This window comes from Pocillopora damicornis, chromosome 2, assembly GCF_964200805.1.
Source record: "Pocillopora damicornis chromosome 2, jaPocDami1.2, whole genome shotgun sequence".
Classification (NCBI taxonomy): domain Eukaryota; kingdom Metazoa; phylum Cnidaria; class Anthozoa; order Scleractinia; family Pocilloporidae; genus Pocillopora; species Pocillopora damicornis.
The window spans coordinates 18799596-18821342 of NC_142671.1; the positions used below are offsets into that span (position 1 = coordinate 18799596).

General features: G+C 38.3%; 2 protein-coding genes and 1 long non-coding RNA gene across 10 annotated transcripts; 1 reads left to right on the forward strand and 2 right to left on the reverse strand.

The window, feature by feature from the left end:
• Window positions 1–1067: 1067 nt before the first annotated feature.
• On the reverse strand, window positions 1068–4340 carry LOC113667464 (uncharacterized). Its single transcript, XM_027183282.2, has 4 exons — window positions 4199–4340; window positions 3972–4056; window positions 3306–3346; window positions 1068–2283 (listed from the first exon to the last, which is right to left on the reverse strand). Exons 1-4 carry the CDS (start codon window positions 4217–4219, stop codon window positions 1504–1506), a joined length of 927 nt encoding a protein of 308 aa, XP_027039083.2. The 5' UTR covers window positions 4220–4340; the 3' UTR covers window positions 1068–1503.
• Window positions 4341–4353: 13 nt separating this feature from the next.
• Window positions 4354–17464, forward strand: LOC113667466 (uncharacterized). 5 transcript variants are annotated; one of them, XR_003445893.2, is made up of 2 exons: window positions 4354–4478; window positions 17149–17464. It is a non-coding gene; the product is annotated as an uncharacterized LOC113667466 (long non-coding RNA). The 5 variants fall into 5 exon arrangements; XR_016183594.1 differs by lacking the exon at window positions 17149–17464 and adding an exon at window positions 13090–13332 and having other exon boundaries at window positions 4420–4478; XR_016183593.1 differs by lacking the exon at window positions 4354–4478 and adding an exon at window positions 9928–10061.
• On the reverse strand, window positions 5114–19351 carry LOC113667465 (SCO-spondin). Of its 4 annotated transcripts, none has more exons than XM_089196140.1 (2): window positions 19247–19351; window positions 5114–10133 (listed from the first exon to the last, which is right to left on the reverse strand). In XM_089196140.1, the coding sequence occupies exon 2, from the start codon at window positions 10051–10053 to the stop codon at window positions 5866–5868; it is 4188 nt and encodes a 1395-aa protein (XP_089052266.1). In that variant the 5' UTR covers window positions 10054–10133; window positions 19247–19351; the 3' UTR covers window positions 5114–5865. The 4 variants fall into 4 exon arrangements, with proteins under 4 accessions (XP_089052266.1, XP_089052265.1, XP_089052264.1 ...); XM_089196139.1 differs by lacking the exon at window positions 19247–19351 and adding an exon at window positions 16437–16573; XM_089196138.1 differs by lacking the exon at window positions 19247–19351 and adding an exon at window positions 10728–10864.
• Between the last annotated feature and the right edge of the window lie 2396 nt (window positions 19352–21747).

Sequence of the window (21747 nt, forward strand, 5' to 3'; positions counted from 1 at the left end):
AATTGTGTTGATTTTCTTTTAGTGACCCCAACCTGTTTGACATAGGTTGTGGGCTGAAATGTGACCCTTGTCCGAAGTTCGAATACTAGTCAGGGTCTTCAACTCCACAAACCAAAAGAGGTACAAGTTATGTATACGTAACCCCTTAACTGTGTTGTGTTCCTGGGTGAACTACTGTACTTTCACAGTGCCTCTCAAAACCCAGGAGTTTATATGGGTACCGGCACATTGTCAGGGAAGCCTGATGAAATGCTGGGGAGTGACCTTGCAATGGACTAGCATCCCAGCTAGGGGGAGTGGCAATACTAATAGTTGCATCATGCTTAGGAAAACAGGATAAGCTCTGGCTATAAGGGCCCCTTGACTCTAGTACAGACCTTAACTATCTTTATCTTCATTTGGAACAAAATTCTTCAGTCTAATTTATGTGGAAGTTTGTGGAAGTTTGTGGCAGTTATAATAGTAGGGAGATTTACTAATTGAAGTAAATGGGTCTTGCAGAGCCAATACTGCTTGCATTAAGTTGGTACTGCAAACCTAGTGTTGTGGCCTAGTTTATATATGGGTAGATAGCAGCTGGTAAGGGAACCTCAGCCTCTCTTTGGGAAGGAGTGAGGAATGAAGCATGCTTATGAGGAGACTGCTTTCCCTTTAATACAGTATATTGCATCCTGATCCTGAACCTGTCTTTGCATGTGGGCTGAGTTTGTCCTGCTCTGGGGGTTTAACTATGGGTTCTCATTTTACTCCCAACACAAAAGCCAACGAAAAAAATTCAAATTTGACCAAGAAATAGTGGACAAGAAGAGAAACTTTGCTAATGACCCCTGCTTGTTCCAAATCATTTTTATCATGAACATTTCTAGTTCTGGCCTGGGCTTATTTTTACTGGACAAGAAGGACATCAAGTTTTAAAAGACGGCCATTAAAAGTTGGTTTAAAATCCTTTAAGGGTTGATATGTTTTTCTCAACAGCTTTAAGTTGTTTCAGCTTCTGAATGAGTCATCTCATCGCACCCATCATCTATATTTAAGGTCCTTTGTATTTAAAAACATGGTCTCTGTTAACATATTTCATTTATTTTGTATTGTGACTCAAAAACTACAAATATTTGTGTAAAAAAAATATAAGAACTTTGAAAGCAATAACAGTGTATTTACTAGTAAGCCATGTCTACCTAACAATCAGAACATGTTAGCTTTTCTATTTGAATTAAGTGAGATTCCACCACACCAAAATATTCAGCTACTTCCTAATTGGGTTGCTGGAAAGTTAAAGAACACATGGATTTCCAGGGTAAATGAAAAAAGGAATAACCAAAGGAAAGGTTTAGTTTAAAGATCTTGTCTTCCTTTGATGTTTGTTTACCTTTGAGAATACCTGTAATAGCAGAGATTCAAAATGACAGGCCTAAAATATGTGGGCCAAATTATTGAATTTGGTTGACACAAGTTCAAATCCAACACTCAAACCCTGGCTATCTTTTCATAACTCAGGCTAAATTAAGTGGTTTCTTCATGTCCTACTGCACTTTCATAGGTAAATTGGGGAGTCTCTAAGGGTGGAAGAGATATATCTTCTTCACAATCTGTAATTTCTTCAAGTTCTTTAATTTCTCTAAGTTCTTTAATTTCTTCAAGTTCTTTAATTTCTTGGTCTGACTCTTCATAATCCTTATCAGACTGTACATATGCAATCCTTTTGTCATTCTTAGCTGGTATATTTAATTCTGTATCATGAGTAATTGCCTCAGAGTCAGTTTCCTTCTGGCTCTTGATAAGATTAATGGCAAACATTTCATCCTCAAGGTCGTAACCAAATTTGAACCGCATAAATTGTCGTACATTGTCCAGGGCTTTCCTTAGCCTTGAGTTCTCTCTGTTAGAGTCCTCCAAATCCTGACTGAGGGAAAGAACCTGCATTTGCAATTCACTGACTTGTCCTTCAAGATCTTTTACAACTGATTTTTCATCTCTAGAAGCAGCACAATCAGAAGATGAACTTGTGGATGATACTGAAAAGTTCTCTGCAGATATTACCAAGCTACTTGATTGTGAACATTCTGTATTATTTTTCCCATCAACTGATTCATTAGAAGTCTTCTCCTCTAATTTTGATGAAATTTCACTTTGAACAGCTTCCTGATTTTGCCTTTCTTGCAATATTTTCACCTGCTCTTGTTTTCTTCTCTCTTGCTCAATTTGACATTGCTTCCATTTTTCTCTCAGGACTCTTTGCTGTCGACAATGACTGTTTATCTGTAACTGCAAGGAAACTAATGCCTGGTTGAAGGAGACAAAATAACTTGAATTAAATCATTGTCACACTGGAAAACTGAAATCACTTACCACAACTCAAAGCTCAACTTTTCCAAAGTAACCGTTTGGAAAAGTTCAATAAGATAAAATTAGTCACCAGAAAAACAAACAAACAAAAGAAGATGCCTAGAACCAGTTTGACCATAAGATCTAGTCAAACGCCAGGGATTGGCTTCTCATTAAATGGGAGGTCTGGACTTCCCTTGGAAATTTTGTAGTTTCAGACATTTGAAATTGGATTTTCCTGCAGTGTGAGGTCTATTGCAAATTATGTGCCTCCACTGATACTAGAACTCAACCAATTTGATCACTTTTGACTAAATTATATGATCATTAGGAGTAAAATGATGTTTGTATAAAAGCTACAAACAGGTAGCCAGTGTGTTTCAAGCAAGAAGATCTACCTACTACCTGCCTGCTATTGAAACTCCTAAGCTAGGAGGATTACTTAAATGCAAAGGTGCTCCATAAAAGGAGAGATGCCTTAGGTAGCTCTGGATTGTTTGTCGATCAATCATTGTGACATACCAACCACTACATTCAAAACAGCTTGAGCTGCAGCTGACCCAAAGCAAGAGAACAGCAGACAGATTTCTCAAAAGCTTTGATAAGTTTATACATTTTTATCACAAAGGAAGAATTATTTGAGGTTTGTATCTCCTTTCTCTAATTGAAACCATCTTTATTTGTGGTGGTAAATTTGAAATGATTTGCTTTGCCATAGTGTAATATTACCATGGAGTAAAATGCATTTGAGCTGAAAGCAAGGGACCAATCTACTTATAGCAGGACTTCATGTTTAAAGCATCATTTTCGTCTCTTAACCCTTTAACTCCCATGAGTGACCAAGACAGAATTTCTCCTTACAATATCAATACAATATCAACCAGATAAATATTGAATATAAAGAAAATAATAATTGTATGGTTGACAGTAAGGAGAATGACAAATTTGATGTGGGAGTTTAAGGGTTAATAAGTTTTTACCTGTTTCACTTGAGTCATCTTCATAGCCTCCTGGAGGAATTCTAAATTATCAAACAAATTTCAAAAGAAAATAATTGACATGAAATCTCTCATATATTCTGGTACATAAAAAAATACTAGTTATGAAAGTATTACCAAGCAGTAACTATCAAAATTAAGCATATTTTATAATCCTTCTTTTTTTTCTTATAATTAAATAATTTCTTGCAACAACACTCTTTGGGTGAGAATAGGGAGATCAAATGGATTATTACCAGAGTGTTGTGAGTCTTAATATTCCAATTAACAAATTGTGGTAAGAACAAAAAAGTGGAACAAGTGGCAGCCAAGTGTGTCTCTGATGTTGTTACCCCATTCAAGCCTCTTCTATAATCTGTTGTTGTACAGACCCATGGAAACATGGGATACATCTGCTTTATATGATAAAAAATAAAATGACGTGCATGTTCACATCATCTATGCATCTTTCCTCCAACAGCTCTTAAGTATGAGCCAAAACATTTGTGTGAATAATTCTGGTTATCACATAACTCCTATCATTCGACATGGTATGTTGCATTACAGGTACAATTGACTTACACACTCAAGGTCAATCAATGCACAGTAAGTCGACGGTCACGTTGTCGTCTGTGTAACATTTTATTACTTGATCCCTTTAAACCTTACCTGATGCCTTTTGATGACAAATTATGGCATCGGCAAATTTCCTGTGGTTGACCAAAGCCTCAGCTTTTCGGTCCTGCTGGTGAGCCTAAAAGGGATACAGTGCGGTATGACTTAATATATATGTATATTTGCGACTCAATTAGAAGCACTTTTCGATCGACGTCTATGAGGCGAACGGAGACAGACCAAACTTTGAGGACTTGTGTCCCAATAGCTGGCAAACTTACCCAGTTAAGGGGATAGTCCATGGAAATGGCTCCTAGAACTGGAAATAACCAAACACAACAATCAATCTGTTATTGTTGGCCAAATAATATCATAACAGAACAGAGTATTATGGTCGCCATTGAGAGAGAGATAGAGAGAGAGATAGAGAGTTGAAAATAAATAGGCGCATGGGCAAATCAATCATGCCTCTGTTCAAAAGCTTTGAATTATCGCTGGCGTCTTCAGTCTCAACAGTTCTTCATGATCAGCCAGGAAGGTACGGGAATATTCATAAAATAGGTAGGTTAAAAATCTACTTATTTTTTTTTTATTTATATAAGAGTAACGTACATCATTACAAGTTATACAAAACACAATTTTTTGAATACAGAACGATACAAGTCTGTCGCAAATCTCGAATAAATTTGAATAAATTCAACGCAAAAATTTTATTAATTTTCCAAGCGCGTTGATATGATAATTGATCAGTTTTTCTTTTATCTGGGTTTCTGTAAGGGTCCTGAAAAGGACCTCTTTTTATGTGCAAAAGCTATGTAGACAGGGGGGTAGGGGCAAACACTGCCCTTTAAAATATCTTTGAGTCAGTGATAAATCATTAAGGTTTACCACTTGCGATTAATTCACCTACAGAAAAAGACTCAGCCACCAAAAATTGTTTAAAGAAAATACTTTCTTTCAAATTGATTTATATTTCTTAGGGGGACAATACTGGTTTATATTTCTTTGCGCTAAACTGGAAAGCTATAGTACGACACATCAGATGGAAATATCTCTAATGAAGGTTATAAAGAATGAAAAATGACAGAGCTTTACAGATTTTAATGGATGTAAAAAAATTCATGTCAATGATGTTGGCGTGAAATTTGGCCATTTTTGCTAAATTATATCTTTATGGTGTATACATTACAAAAATATTTTCAAAAGTGTTTTGAATTTTTTTAATATATACAGTTATTATATGCTATTAGTATAATTTATAATTTTAATATACATTACTATAATATTAAATCATATCAAACCAGTGTTATACGAACAGTCCTAATAAGTGCCTTGTTATGTCATTGGGAAAAATTCACTCTAACTTTAACTTTTCCAAAATCCTGGATTGTGTTTGAATCAATGATTCAATTTTCAGGAATATTCACATGTTGTATAAAAATACTATAATTATAGATATATAGGAAATTGAAGTAAATAAATTGTAATAATAATACTATTTGTGTAAACTATATATACCAATTTGTGAAAATCTAAAATTCGATACATAATGTTTCTCTTTTCAATGAACATCTGATGACAATGTCTATCAATTTCTTAATGAAAAACTAAATGCTTCAAAAGCCATGCTTCTTTCAGCAGTAAAATATACATGGTATTTTATGAATGTGTAGCAGATATATCATTAACAACATAAACACTAAAAGAGAAAGTTGGACCTTTAGCTTTTTAACCCTTTTACTCCCAATGATCTGATTGTTAACACTCTCCTCTAGCTGCAACAAATTTCCTTGTAAAATAGCTGCAAGAATTTGGTGGTAGATCAAGATAACAACTTTAACCTGATAGGTTTGACTATTCTTATTACCTGCCTGCTGGATAATTTATGGATACTATGGGGAGAGGTCACATGTTAATCACCTCTGGGAGTTAAAGGGTTAAAGATATTTTAACTATAAAATATATGATCCTTAATCCATCTTGTAAATCTGCCATTAATATGAGTAAAAACACTATATTTACCAGGAATTCCACATTTAGGATTACCCCAGCTAATTATTCCTCCCAGAAACCATTTCTTCTTTTTACCTTTTGTATCTCGAAATAGAAACCCTCCCCCACTGTCTCTTTTGCAAGAATCTTTATGGTTACTAGAATACCCTGCACAGAGCATATTAGATGTAACAAGCCAAGTCTCACTCAAATAAGCCCTTCGACAGTTTTTATTAGAGACAACTGGCATGTCAACTTGTTGTAATTCAGTTGTGTTTTTTCCTATTTCTGTGACTCCCCACCCTAACATTACACCCATTGTACCAGGAGTTACACCGCGCCTCTGCTGCTTGCTGGGTAAACACACTGGACGTACATGATCAGTCATATTTGCTCTCCTTCTAAGTTTTATCAGTGCTAAATCTGAGTCAAAGGTCGTCCAGTTGAAGTTTGGGTGGGGCACTATTTCTATGCTGTCTGTACTTTGGACATGTGGATCTCCTAGTGCATAAGTAATATCATGAACTCCAAGATGAATTTTGATACTGGAATAAAGCTTTCTTGTTTGTCTGTCATATACACAATGAGCAGCTGTTACAACCCAGTTTTCTGCCACAAGAGATCCACCACAGTGAAAATGTTCATCAACAATCAAAGCTACTTGCCATGGCCACTGACCAGGCATGGCTGTGCCACCTCCAAATATCCTTAAACGGGAATGATGTGTATTGTCATGGCTCAACCTGGACTCTCCACATATGGGAAGGCAGAAAGGAACATCATCAGACCACAAACCATCATTTTCACAATGCCGTAGTCTTGGTCCATGGACAAAATAATGTTGCTTACAATGATATGTGACATAGTGAGATCCATATTGTTCAATTTTCTTGAAATAACCATTTTGAGGTTTTTCAGGATCAGGGCATAGACTTGGTGTTCCTAGAGTAATTTTTGCAGGATATGTTATTGGACGAAATGTTGGACATGGATCTGGCTTGCAGCTTACAGCTTGTGAATTATTTCCTTCACAAATCATGTCACTATCTATGCTGTTGCATTTTCTATTTCTCTTTCTTGTGCCACCACCGCATGTCTGGCTGCAAGCTTCCCATGGTGACCAGCTACTCCATACTGCACAGGGTTTCACTTCACAGATGTTGCTTTCCACTTGGATAGGTCCATCATTGGCATCTGAACAGTTTCCAAGATGAAAGGGACTTCTCCTTCTGCAGTACCTCAATCGGGTCTGATGTCCCTTAGAGCAAGTTGTGGAACACTGGGACCAACTTGTCCAAGAAGACCAAAAAGAATCATTTTTATCACATGGCTTGATAAAGCAGCTTTTGTACATGACATTTTCACCATGACAGCCATCACCTCCAGCCTCTGGTTTGGGGTTGGTGCAAAATCTAAATCTCACCTGGCCTCCAGTACCACAAGATGAGGAACATGCAGTCCAATTAGACCACACATTCCATCCACCATTCACTGGGCACTCATTCTCAAAACAAGTTTTCACCTGTAGCCCTGAACCTTGGCAACCTTCATTACCCATGCCTCCATTTCCACTACAATTCCTGAATCTATGTTGCTTTCCCAATCCACAACTGACTGAACATTGAGTCCAGTTTGACCATTCATTTGATATGCTTTGATTGGAACAAAGTCCTTGCAAGCAGGTCCTCATTTCAGTCTGGTTTCCTCTGCAGGAAACAATGTTTTCTCTTTCAACAGCTTCATGGCTTGAATTCTTGCACTGCCGTGTCCTTGTCTGGAGTCCAATATCACAGGATTTACTACAGCTTGTCCAAATTGACCATTCTGACCATTCTCTGTGTAAAAAACAGGCATGCTGACTACAATATTCAGTTTGGCTAGAATTACCAGGACAATTGTTCCCTCCATGTTGTGTAGGGGGATTGCTGCATGTTCTATTGCGTGACTTTGTACTGTTACCACAGGTCTTACTGCAACCAGTCCACTTTGACCATTTACTCCACCCTCCATGAATAGGGCATGGTATTTCTTGGCAATTCTCAGTCTGAATAGTGTTTCCATTACAGGCTTGACCTCCATTCTTGGGGGCAGGGTTGTTGCAAGTTCGTACCCTAGACTTTGTACCAGTGGAGCAGCTTTTGCTACACTTAGTCCAATGTGACCAAGCTGCCCATTTACCAGGAATGGGACAAGGTGCTTTGGTACATGATGTGATTTCTAATACCTCACCAGAGCAATTTCTTCCCCAGAATTGTGGAAAGGGATTACTACAAGTTCTGTTGCGAATTCTTGTGCCATTTGCACATGTTTTGCTGCAGTCACTCCATGATGACCAGGTTGTCCATCCTCCATGGATAGGACATGGACCAAGGTCACAGTACTTCAGATCAGAGGAATTACCAGAGCAGTTGTGGCCTCCATTTTGAGGTTTTGGGTCACTGCAAGTCCTAAACCTCATCTGAGAGCCCCTTGCACATGTCACTGAACAGTGGGACCAGTTTGACCAAGCAGTCCATTCTCCATGGATAGGACATGGCTCTGTATTGCAATACTGTTTTTGGGCCGAATCTCCATCACATATTTTTCCACCATACTGAGGAAGAGGGTTGGTACATGTTCTGAATCTTGTCCTTATTCCCCCTGAACATGATGCATTACAGCTTGACCAACTGGACCAAACTGACCAATCACCATGAACTGGGCAGAAGCCTAAATAACACATTTCTGTGGAAATTTCTGCCCCAAAGCATGGTTGTCCAGGATTTTTAGCTTGTGAGTCCTTACACGTTCTCATTCTCATTCTAGTACCCCAAGAACACGTTACACTACAAGAGGACCATGAACTCCATTCGCCCTTACCTCTGCATGGCCCTCTTGTACAACTGCGTGTTTCTTGTGAAGGCCCATTACAGGTGTTTCTAATCAACCCTTTGCGAGAGTGTCGACAAGAACGAGTCTTTCTTTTCATTCCTGTTGAACAAGATTTGCTACATGGACTCCATTCTGACCAGGCCGTCCAGCTAGCTTCACAGGCTTGACCTTTACAGCTCTTTGTCTTTATATATCTCCCTTTGCAATTCTTTCCACCCCTCCCTGGTGGAGGATTTGTACAGCTTCTTGTCGAGGCTCGTACACCGGCTCCGCAAGTACTATTACAGGCACTCCAGGGGCTCCAATTTGTCCACTGACCATTTACGCAGTTGTAATGGTCATTTGATACGCGCATAACTGACGTTCCCTTTAAATGATCTGGCTTTGAACACGTTGCACGGAGAGCAGTTGACGGGATATATTTTGCCTTGAATCTCAACCAGACTTTTAACCAACGCAATTCGCAGCTGCAATGAAACGGATTACCGTTAAGATAAACATCTATACCTCTTTTTAATCCACTGAAAGTTCCTTCTGGAATTGAAGATATGTTATTGTTTTGAAGTCGCAGCGTTTTTAGCTCTCTGAGATCTGTAAATGCGTTTTTCGATATGTTCACGATTCTGTTGTCTCTGATTGTAAGCGTCTTAAGTGTGGTCTGGGAATGAAATGTTCCTTCGTTAATGCTTGTTAAGTGGTTATTTGCCAGTGACAGAACTTGTAAAGAGAACGATCCTTGAAAAGCGTTTCCCGGGAACTTCTTGAGTTTATTACGGTGGAGATCTAATTGCCTCAAGGACGGTAGATCTTGAAACAATTCCTCGGGAATGCTCTCAATGGCGTTATTATCAAGATAGATCTGTTGGAGGTCTCTTAATCCGTGAAAAAGGAGCCTTGGTAGTGACGACAGCTTGTTGAAACCGGCGTTGAAAGATTTGAGTCGAATCAAGTCACGAAACACCGTCGCTGGAAAATCACGCAATTTGTTCGACCGTAAATTCAAGGTCATCAAATTTGTCAAATTTCTTAAAGCACTCTCCGGTATCTCTGTAACCATGTTCCTGTAAATTGACAAGAATTCTACTTTGAGAGGTATAGAGGACGGAATAGTTGTCAAACTTCCTTTGGAACCACAGGACATGAAGAATTGGCTCGTTGTGGTACATTCGCACTCTCTTGGACATTTGCTGCTTGTCCGGCTCAATTCGTTGGAGGCAACGACCCAAAATGTTAATGACAGGACAAACAAACTCCAAACAACTCTGGAAAACATTGTGTCAGGTACGGGAACCTTCGTGTGTTTGCTATCTACGCATTAGAATGACTCGTAGATGAAACTGCTGACCTGAAGAGCTTAAAAGAAAACAACAAAGTGAGGCACGTGTTATCTTCAGTGTATCAAGCACGCGTTGTCTTACTTAACATGAATCTCAACAACCAAAAGGCCCCCCACTACTTTTGCAGACTTCAAACATAACCCCCGCGCAAAGTTTGATAACTAGACAGTTTGGAGTTATTTTGGCTAAGAGCCATCAGGTTGGAAGCAAATAAACCTTATGTGGCAACCATTAGACTTGGATTGAATTTGGAAATCTTTATGCTTGTTTACAGAAGAATTGCATTAATGAAGTTTAATGTCAACTTCATTTACCCACGGACAAAGTAAGACCACGCTCCGCTGGCGTTCTATAGCCTAACATTTGTATACAGGGATTTGTTTGATTCTTGTGTCTAGATCCGCTAACTGCGGCCTTCGCTGAGCTTTTGTGCTCAGAACAGCTAGTGGGTCTCTGTTCACAGTGTCTCCGACCGTCCAAGTAGTATTGTTAACGAGTGGGTGACGATGGTAATTGCTAATCATACGGTCTGAGAATGGCAGATTGCCTAGCCTATAGCATATAATAGTGGCATTACATGGCAAATTTAGCAAATGATATTACAACTTACCTTTCTAAAACTAACATTCGAACCGGAAAGAGGAAAAAAGTAGCTCCGTTTAACCTCGATTGCAGTAAAGATATGTTATCTGGGATTCAGTCTAACATCTTATAAACCGATCAGCACGAAAGTCTCGTTAATTGAGACAGCACGGTCCGTGTATTCCCTATCCAAGGAAAGAAAGCAGCTTTTTTCTCAATTTGTTCTATCGGCTTAGCTTGATAGGCTTTAGCTTTATGGCTGAAGAAACTGCGTTTCAAAGATGCTTTTGTAGTAACAGTCTGCACAAACTGACCTGGATGACACAATAGCTTCGCTAATTGCTTACTAACAAAAGCGTTTTATTATCTTAGATTTCATCTAGAAAGTAAATTGTCAAAACATGGCTCAAGCACAAAAGAACCCCACCTGGGGTTTGGTGCACTTGTAGTCTAAACAAGAAACTCCTACCAGTTCATCGGTCAAAAGATATAAATTTCATTTTGTAAATAAAAACTAAACTCGATGTGTTGATATTGCTTAGGTGGAGGTCTGTTTCAAGTGGTCATTAATTGCAAAACATGCCACTGTAAATCAAAGTTCCCAAGCATAAGTCAATTATACTTGCGTGTAGCCTTCTTAACTAAAATCCTTATAATAACTATTATTTTTATTATTGCATGTGGCCATTTTTTGAATTGCCGCTTGGCAAGTCCATGTTATGGTGGTCAGATTTAGACACAAATAAAAGCCAATTAGGTTTAGAACACTATGACAGATATCGGACCGTAATTAAAAACTCTCTACGCTGATGACCTATTTATAAAAAGTGCTACCGAGATTTCACAAACGACATTTCGTCGCAGAATGGGAGAAAAAGTCCCTTGTCTTATTACTACTGAAATTGTCATTTTGGACCACCCACCACCTCGGGGCAGTTGGCGAAAATAACAGTTTACTCGCTACTTATTGCGTGATAATTGTTTGTTCTGTCTTGCAACATAATTACCAGGAGTCGTTAATAGTTCCTGCAGGTCATCACAAAAAAGACTATAGTTTATTCATTCCAAGCACGCAGTATCTTTCCTATGGCGCCGTTCGTAATTTGAAAAACATTCACATTCTCCCTGTGCACGTCTCTGGGTCAAGTTTTCATCATGTTCTGCGGCGTACAACATAGTGAACGAGTTTGTCTGTGCTTCTACTTCAAAGAAGCTTAATAGCTTTTTTTCAAAATTTTAGTTGTCTTCTTGCCAAGAAATGGAAAAAACATAGAAGTGAATTAATATTAATTTTTATGCCCCTAGACGTTTTTTTAAGACTAGTTAATTAAGTGTTCAATGCACGCAACAACTCGGAAGGGTGTCTATTCCCTAAGAACAGTCTTCACCTAACAGACTCACTTGTCGCCAACTATATGATATAGTCACAAGAAGGAGCTTTTGAAATTTATGACTCGGACTTGGGTCGACTAGTGTCTTTCCTTTGTTGTATTGCTCTGCATCAACTGTGTAGAGCCCCTTTATTGTCTCATTTTCTCTCACCCATTTAGATATTTAATCTTATCACCGGGGTTTGTAGACGGCGACACTCTGGCTTGAAATTGAGCGTCCTTCCGTTCTCCAAATAAACCGCAGATTTCCAAAATGAGACAAAGGTGTTTTAAAACAACAAAAATTTTAAAGGTTGTTACAAGCCTTACAGCTTTTAGACGTTTGTAGAAAGTAACAGGTTAATCCTCCATTTGCGTTTGTTTTCAAAAGAAGGAACAGTTAGTTAATTTCTGTAATACTCCACTTCGGATTAAGTGTTAAACTTAAACTTAACTTAGTACCTCAAACCGTCTAAGTGGATTATGTCGCCGACAAACCATTTAAGTATGTGGTTCATTGCCTCTAAGAGATAACTGCCGTTTAGGGAATAAAATTAGCTCAACATCTGACCCATCATTTCATTTTCCTCCTTGACACTGAAGTGCCTTTTTTTTTCAGTTTTTCGTTTCTTTCATTTGATGCATTACTGCGCCTCTTATCACCGTTTAGTTTATTTTTCAAATCTCGATACTGACCCAGTTTTCGATAATTGAACTAATATTAACCTAATAAACGGCCCTTTTTAGGCGCGTTAAGAACACGCAAAATCCAATTTCCTGTCCCAGAATAGTTTTGAAAAGAGAGTAACGGAAGCAATTCGCAGAAATTGGCTATTTGGTGTCCTTTTGCGGTATCTACTTCAATACAGTCGCTTATGTGTGAGGAGGGTAATTGTGGTCGAAAAGTAAGTGGCACTTTGCTGAGCTTTTTAACTGTTATCATCTTTTGGACTAGACATGTGTTGTTTTTGTCCCTTGGCTTACCAAAGCATGCAAATGAAAATTCGCTTTCTTTCCTAGATCCTGAGACACAGAAGAGATAAAAACTGCTTTTGACATACATTACGTAACCGCTGGCAACGGTCAAGAATAAGCGCATGTTACTTCTTTGTCAGGACTCAGACCAGATGCCCTCGTGAATAGCAGTGCGATTAACAACATGCACTGAAAAGTAGAGTACTCGGAAATAGTTGTGCATCAGTGCGAAGGCGATCATTTGAAAATGGTACTTATATGAGGTCTTCAGGAACACTGATGCAATAGGTAACAGGTTTAACGCCATAAACTTCGCTTCTCACTTCGAAAGAGTACAGAAGTTTTCGACCATTCCTTCAAACTGGACGATCATAAATCAAAACGACACGAGGGGAACGATGTCGTTCAAAAATAAATTCGTGTTTATTGTAAGTCCAGGTGATCAACTTGCTTCAGATTGAACAGAATGTAGGGGTTGCAGAAAAAATTATGGGATATGGTTAATTTTTAAGCTCGGTCGTCGAATTAAGATGTTAAGCATTGGTCACGAGCATGAGACGAGAAAAAGTCTGAGTCCCCTGCAGTGATTTGATCGCCTTCATACAAGTCTCTCTAATCTCCCAGATGTTATGGCGAATCTTATCTAATTTTTGGTCCTATGCACGCACGGTTTTTCCCGTACTTGTAGCAAAAGTATTGTTTGATAGTATAGCATTCTACCCGTTCGGTCGAAATTTCCTAACATGGAGACTGCTTAATAGAAACAAAGGGGCGATCCTTTTGACTACTATTAGAGTTGCGTTAACCATTTGGCACTGCTTATAGAGTCATTTTAGGCAGTCGAAAGTATAAAGGAATTTCAGTTTCTCAGGAGTTACACGTTGCAGATGAATCTTAGACGGCCACAAAGCAACATTCTTGACACTTCTAGGAGCAATTTTCGATTTGGTGTAATTGGAGACTGCTGTGGTTTTACTTTACAACGCTACGTGATTGGTGAAGGCTGAAAGTTTTCTCCAAATTTACAACCAATCGGACGCAAATCTAAAACCATGACTTGATCCGTTGTGTTTTTCCGCGCTTCACGTGATTTTCTTGTTTTAAGTTTGAATTCTCATTGGTTCTTTGCGATATTTCCAATTTTTCTGATTGGACGTTGTTGAGATTGACAAGGTTTGATCTTACTATTGACCAACTGTACCAGAATTTAAAACCTAGCAATAAGCAGGGAGCACGTCACTCATATTAACATTTTAATGACAAAGCTCACCATAGAGTCTCGGTAGCTTTGGGTAAGTCTATGGTTCGATTTCTCATGAGGACTCCGAGAAGTTTTCCATGTTCCATGCTCATGATAAGAGGGAGAAACGTCTGTAAAATTGAACTGCGATCTTCATGTTGGTAATTTGCAACCATAGCGAATTAATCTTCTTTAATATTCTACTTTCATACGTAGTACGAATTCCGATTTTCTGATTGGCGACCCGTAATTATTCCCAACCATCCTTGTTATTTTGTTGTTTATCTTTTCCATCAGTTTTATTGTCTTTCTTTCTCTTACCAAACCAATCCCTCGAGGGTTTCCTTTAAGGTTTCATGTAATTTTTCTTTCTCTTTTTCATGTTGAAATAAACAACTTAGTGTATCGTGACGTTAGGAGCCTAAGTTCATCTGACTATCTTTGTTTATCAGTACCATTTACAATTTTCGGCAATCGGCTTTTGTGCTGTTTTGGCCCAATTCAATTTTGCCACTTAGAGATCATCGCTCTCCCAGTGAGTTCGTTATTAACCATTATTAACCACAATAAACAGATTTACCCAACAACCTTGACCTAGCACCTTCGTGACAAATTTTTTACGTTAACTTGAGGCGCAGCTCACTCCACTACCTCAGACCGTTCTCTTTGTAATTGTACATTTAGAATTTGCAGGCAGGTAGGACGAAAACAAAGCGATTAGGCATAGCACTGAAAAACTCCACTATCGTGGTACACGATTGTGCGAATGTCAAATATAACTCAAGTGTTAGAATGAGCTGATTACCTTGATTCAAAGAGATTGTTGGATAGCATCGTAAGTGTTTTATAAAAATCAAGAGAGTAATGAGGGGTTCACGTGAAAGATATTCCTAACTGTACACCATACTTATGTGGTACACATGAATTGCGCGAGGTCAAATATAACTCAAGAGTTTTAATGAGCCTAACACCCAAGGCTTGGTGTAATGAGACTGTTGTAACATATAGCGGGCTTCATTCTGTAAAAATCAAGAGAGCAGTCAGGTGAACAGATAAGATATAGCTCTAACTGCACACCATACAAATGCAAGTTTTAAATATGGCTCAAAACTGTGCTTATTGCCCTTAGTGTTCTAAGATTGTCGTGTCGGTTTGTTAGCATTATCTTATAAAAGATCAAGCGTGTGCCTAAAAGAACAGACCAATACAAGCTTTGTATTACGACGCACGATATAAATTTGGTTAAAAACAGCTAGGAATTAACCCTATGGGGTCAGAACTGGTTTGCGGTCGCCACGCCTACTTGTTTAAGAATCATTACGTCTACAGTACTATTTACAGAAGGGAAGTGCTAAGACTTCAACTGCTCTACGGAAATCGAAAAAGTGAAACAGTCAAATAAGAGCTGAACACAATATAATTCGACTTCAACACATATAGCTTAGAGGATCATGTGTAACTGAGCTGATCTTTGTTATTGGTTCCATTCAATATTGGCTTGCATATACATATATCCTATTTACTAAAAACACGATCGATTCATTACAGTGACCTCTGACGTTTTTATTTATAAAGAAAGCGGCTTTTAGACCAAAATTGTTACGCCAAGAACCATTTCCGCTGCTATGTTTACAAAAGGATTTTTTTGCGTAATGTCAGAGCATTTTTCAAAAGGAAATATCGACACCAAAACCACAATCGTAGAGCAATTTTGTAGTTTGAAAGGGCACAAGAAGGAGATAAGAAAGGCACATGTTCCACTTGTGTTGATAAATATTGAAAGTAAGAACACACAGCATGTAGGAAATCGCAAGGAATTAAGAAGACAGAGTATTTGAAACCCTAAAGTCTCATACGGCCAGAATGTCTTGACAAACAACGGAAACTTTACTGAAAAATTTGGTCAGGCCAGTGTTAGGGCCATTTTGAACTCGGGTAGTCATAGGCTGTTCTACCCAACTCTCTTACTACTGATATCAACAGCTTTTTTTAATGAATTTGCGAGTTGAAAGCTGAAAACACCGTTTCTACTAAATTCTCAGCTAGATATGTCCTGCATTGCATTGTTGTTATTATTCTTTGCATAGTTTTTATGATGATCCTCTAGTTATTTCTTCAAGTTATAGTTTTCAATGTATTCAACGTGTCTTACCTAACTCGTGTTGATAAGTTCATCTGTGTTACTCTTGGTTGCTATCATGCCGTGGTACACCGACCAAATTCACTTCATATACTTCTAAAGGAAGCAAACATCACAGTAGTTGCAATTTCAATATCCTAAGCTTTTTGTTGCTGCTCGAAATGAGCTCAGGTCACATGACTACCAAAATGCTTAAACTCCATGTGGTCATATGATTCTATTAAATTGATATTCATGACGCGCTGACCATGCCCTAACACGTGTAAACACTCTTTACGTGACACCTTGCTCCACCCAGACCCATTGGGTATTCGTGTTGCACTGCATTGCCATCCTAGTTAAAAGGCCCGGACGTACTGCTTCCAGAAAAAGGCGCCGAGACTCTCTTTATCGCAGTGGTTACCCTTTCAATTCAAGTAATTTTGAATTTCTGCACTTTTTTCGGAGAGAAACTCAGTCGCAAAAAGAGGAATTTTTCATTAGAGTTTTATGACTCACCTAGTGACTTGTTGATGGGACGTAAAAATTATCTCTGCATCGCCTCCCACGAGTTTCCAATCGCTTTATGGAAAGATTTGTCTGTCTCAATGGAGATGGAAAGAAACAGACTAGGAATTCCAATTTCCGTTCTTTAAATGATTTCTCTCTTTTGCACTTTGCACAAAAATACCAATAAACCAATAAAAATGTTGTAATGATACAATTTTTTTCTTGTTTTCTGCAGGAACTTGTAAATCCTAACCTGGAGAGTGGGGTGATTGGCCAATCATCTCTGAGTGCGGAGTGGCTCTCAAAGAATTCTTTCACGCGTCGCAAACGAAATTGGGAGAGCTACGATCCGCCAAAGAATTTGATGTATGTCTTTTGATATAGGAGAAGGAAGGAAGAGGAAAGACGAAACTTGATCGCTGTTCTGTCAATACTCTGCTCTTCTTTCTCCGTCAAAGCGTTTTCACCTCGTCAAATTCTCTAAAGTTTAAAATTTCGAAAATATCCGATAGAAAAAGAAAATTGAAATAAAGTTTCCCGTGGTCCACTCTATATTTTGTGATTTCTCCCTTTCTCTCAGTTTTTTCTACCGAAATATTTGTTCAGCGATTTTTTTAAGAGTAAGTTCTCCATCATGCATTTTGAAAATAATTGTGGTCTGTGGCCTCTCATCAGTTTAATAGGCGTCGTAGCTGTCAGAAACTTACATATGCGTACAAATCAGTCAACAATTTTTAGTGGTTAGAGCAAAGAATGTTATAATTTGCGCAAGATAGCAAGTTACGTGAAATGGCCAAGGAATGTGATGTAAGTTCAACCTGTAAACATTACGATTTCCCACCTCGATGTCCTTTAAAATCGTTTGATGCTTGAATGTAACAAAATCCTCGAGACTTCTACCAGAGACTATCATTTGAAAGAGCTATCTGACCACTTTGATTATTTTGGTGGAAAACTGCGGTTTCGCTAACATTTGTGACAAAATCGCGCGTGACAAAATCGCGCGTGACAAAATCGTTCGTGAACTTGTCAAGAGTCTTGTGTAGTCATGCTTCATTTGCTTTCTTACAGCTCACTAAGACACCAAGATTAAAGGCAAAGATATGATATGACAGTATGTTAACAATATTCAATTGCTTTTTCAAAGGGAGAATCCCGACTTAAATAAAAGGCTGCGAATGTTCAGTACTCTAACAGCTGGAAAGTTCTTTCTTAACGGGGTTGGCGATGAAGTGACATTCAAACTTTAATTTCTCTTTTCTTTTCGTTATTAAAAAGACAAATTTTACTAACGCAAGGTAGAATTGAGGTTTACCCTTTCTCAATTTAACGGGAAATGTGCTTAGTAACGAAAAGACTAAAGCTCAAAACACTCGCAGCATTCAGAACTATATTTGGTTTCAACGTTCCGGCTAGACTTGCAATGCAATTTAAGGCATTAATCGTGGCTTTGCGTTATTAGGGCAGGTTAACCACAACAGAACCCCTTCCGTTGATCCATTGACGTCACTGCAGAAAGTTGTTTCTCTCAAGTGGTTTCGCAATATATTGGTCTCTGTCAATTGGGGTTTTAGAACTTAACGTGGTTTGAGGCCCACGATAATCGGGTTTTGAAAACCGCAGTTTATGCCAACACTGGATATGAAATAAAAAGTAACGTAGTACCACAACGTATCTGTGTTATCTTACATTGGCGAGGAAATGAGAAAGTATAAAGGTGACTCTTCAAAAAGATATAAAGAACTGTGTTACTTCTGAATTAATTACGATCATTTAATGGGGTTATTTCACTTCCAGTTGGACAAGAGCAGGCGTCGTTTTTTGTTTTGTCAATTCAGAGTGACCATGCCAAAATTTTGTTATGCTGTGACGCGACGGCCATCATTTCTGAGCACGTGACGATCTAGTTTTCAATAAAAGTTTACAGTGCGGTAATACGCCACTTACAACAGAAAGTCGCATTCGTGAAATATTTCTGACAGGCGGTGTTCGTTGGGAATATCCTCGATCATGTTTTTTTTTAATTATGACTTTTTATAATTTTTTTAGTGATTTCTTGTCTGTCTTTTTTATTTTTACTGAGAGAAATCTAAGATATCAGTAAATTGAAAACACTTGCGATTACAAATTTATACATCCTTTCATTATTTAAGAGAATGGCAACTATTCAGAAGATGAGAGATTATGGATTCAGCATGCTTACCTTTAAGTAGTTAGTTAACCATAACTAAACACGCAGTATATTCGATCACCATCATTAGATATAGCCAAAACTGTTCTACCGCCAAGTGTATCATATTTGTCGAGCTAAAACTACAAAACAGTTATCTCACCTGAAATCGATGTTATCAGCAAATAATGGAGATATTCCAATCACAACGAGTACGCGAAATCCCCTCTCTTTTGTATCTAATATACCGATGCTTTCTGAAAGCAATTTAACTGGGGTTATTGTTATGTACGAGCTATTCGGGAGATAACAGCCGTATCACTTGCAAGGGAGTTGACGACTTAGGAAATGAGAATGTAAAGATAAATTGGGCGCTACAGCTTATCTTGGTCGCCATCTGATATTCTTGAGTACTAATGATATTTTTCCAATTGGCGAGGATAACATGATGGTGAACATTAAAGGGATCATGTCGTTATCCCTTCCCACTAGCGAAGAAAGGGGATAATTTCGAGCTATTGTGTCACAATTATAAAACGGTTATCAGTCATCACAAAATAGACGCACGTTCATTGGTTTTCTTCAATACCAACTGAGAATTAACACTGAATGCGTGCAGCTTGAGAAGGAAGTGCCGCGATCTGGAGGAAGCCGGCCATTTATCAATTACCACAATCGCGCTAACAAGCTGCAGATTTAACTCAATGCCTGTCCCAGCCACGAAGAGGACTTGAGTCTTTTTTCTGAAACATCTTAATTCGGATAATTGGCTTTTAGGAATAGTGATTTATTGTTACAGTTCTTCTTACAGTTAATCTTTCCCGTTCTTTTCCTGAATTACATTTTTCTCATGTTGGCGGTCACAAAGCTAAACATGTTTGATTCAACAGCTTATGATCATCAAGGTTCCCGTTAAAATTTTGATCAAATCTTTGTCTTTAATTGTCTTAGTAGAGTATTGTTCTTTTTAATTCTCCTTAATTCTTGTTAAGACACAACCGCACATAGACTATAGAGTAGATCTAGTCTTACTGCCAAATCTAACCTTTGGCAAGATAGCACTTATGCTCTCTTGCCTCTGGCTATGTTCCTAAGCGCTTTCATTGTTCTCTTATAGAATGTAAATCATCTTCGGCGCGCCTTTGTGAGAATGGAGAGCGACTTCCTCTGCACAAAATTGACTTGCAAATGACCTAGCTTTCCGCAGGCTCATCAGCATGGTCCTGGATACGAACTAAAGCGCTCTTTATTTCTTCCTCATGATATTTCTTCCTTATTTTCTACAGATCAGTACAGATGATCGTGCGAATCATCTTCTTTGAAACATTTGTCTCTTTTTAGGTTTATCGTTCCTAGATATGTCAGAATAATAATATCTGTCTGTTTGAAGAGGAGCACTTAATTTAACACCTAAACAAGGCTGTGAAACCCCCCTGAACTCACATAACTATTTGACGTGTAACATCTCCTCGCATTTCAGTAAATCCAGCATGTAAGAGATGAGGATAAAAAATCTTTCAGCTAAACTCTCTTAATCAATTTAAAGGGAAAATAAAGAAGATCCAAAGGAGGAATACTCATTTGTTATAAGCTAAGGGTTAAAGAGCTACTTCACGGTTGGTGCATTCTGAAAGATTATTTTGGGCGACATTTTTTCAAGATGTCATTCACAATCCTAGTAAATCTTTTCCATCCTTGCCCATTTTCGTTCCCTCTTTGTTAAGTGTGACCTCCATAGTGATCCTCATGCTTCCCGTGTTTATATTTTGTGGTTTTCTTCAATTTACGATAACCTAAAAAAGTGCAGTAATTGGAGCGAAATTAATTGAGATACAATAAGGTATGCATATGTGGGGTCTGACAAAAAAAACTATTATTAATCACGCTACAATCAAAAGGGATCAATTAAAGTCAATTATTGCATTGGTTTCCTAAGGCTTTTAATATTTTAAGCTGGCAACACAGAACACGTGACTAACAACATCTTGTTAAATAACTCCAGGAACCTAACTATGCTGTTCATTGCCAGGTCGCACTCGGTTTATTTTTTTGTCGAAAATATGGTCACTACAGCTCCACACTTTATTTTAATTCTTCCGGTCGGATGCACTTTGATTAGCTCGACTGTAAGTTCAGGGCTTAAAAATAAACCCAGAATAGGCAAGGTCTAAAGCTAACCCACACACGAGATCGAGATTGTTCAGCAGCCTTCACGTACACCTGTTCATCAATCATAAGTCAAGTTTGAAACGTCTGCTGCCGTTTATTTCCCTCGCAATGATTAAAAAACGCGTTACATATGATGTTGAAGACCGCTGCCATGCTACCATGTGTTCATTGATTTAACTTGTTCATGTTACGGTTCATGGCCAGACGCGTCATAGGTTATCCTGGTTATCTGTTTCCACACCGGCGAGGCCAGTTTGTCTCGTGCCGTAGTTTTCTACCAACCAACAGACAATTATCGTTGAAATTCAAAGCTATATTGGAAAACTTACAGAAACATTTCTATATCTCTTTTATCTGGAAATCCACTGGGCAAAATTTTCGTAATGAACGAAAGCGATCTCCGCAGTAATGAACACAACCGACTTAAGCAGTAGTGAAAATAAAACCTGAAAAAATTCATGACTTTTTTTCAGGCCTTAAATCCAGTCCTGCTTA

What these genes read in the sequence shown, in the direction of transcription:
- LOC113667464 (XM_027183282.2), bottom strand. Translation starts at nt 4,219, where the DNA reads ATGGACTATCCCCTTAACTGG. An exon ending in TGGACTATCCCCTTAACTGG is followed by an intron (nt 4,057 to 4,198) that starts GTAAGTTTGCCA and finishes TATCCCTTTTAG; the next exon opens with GCTCACCAGCAGGACCGAAA. An exon ending in AGATGACTCAAGTGAAACAG is followed by an intron (nt 2,284 to 3,305) that starts GTAAAAACTTAT and finishes TCCTTCAACCAG; the next exon opens with GCATTAGTTTCCTTGCAGTT.
- LOC113667465 (XM_089196140.1), bottom strand. Translation starts at nt 10,053, where the DNA reads ATGTTTTCCAGAGTTGTTTGGAGTTTGTTTGTCCTGTCATTAACATTT.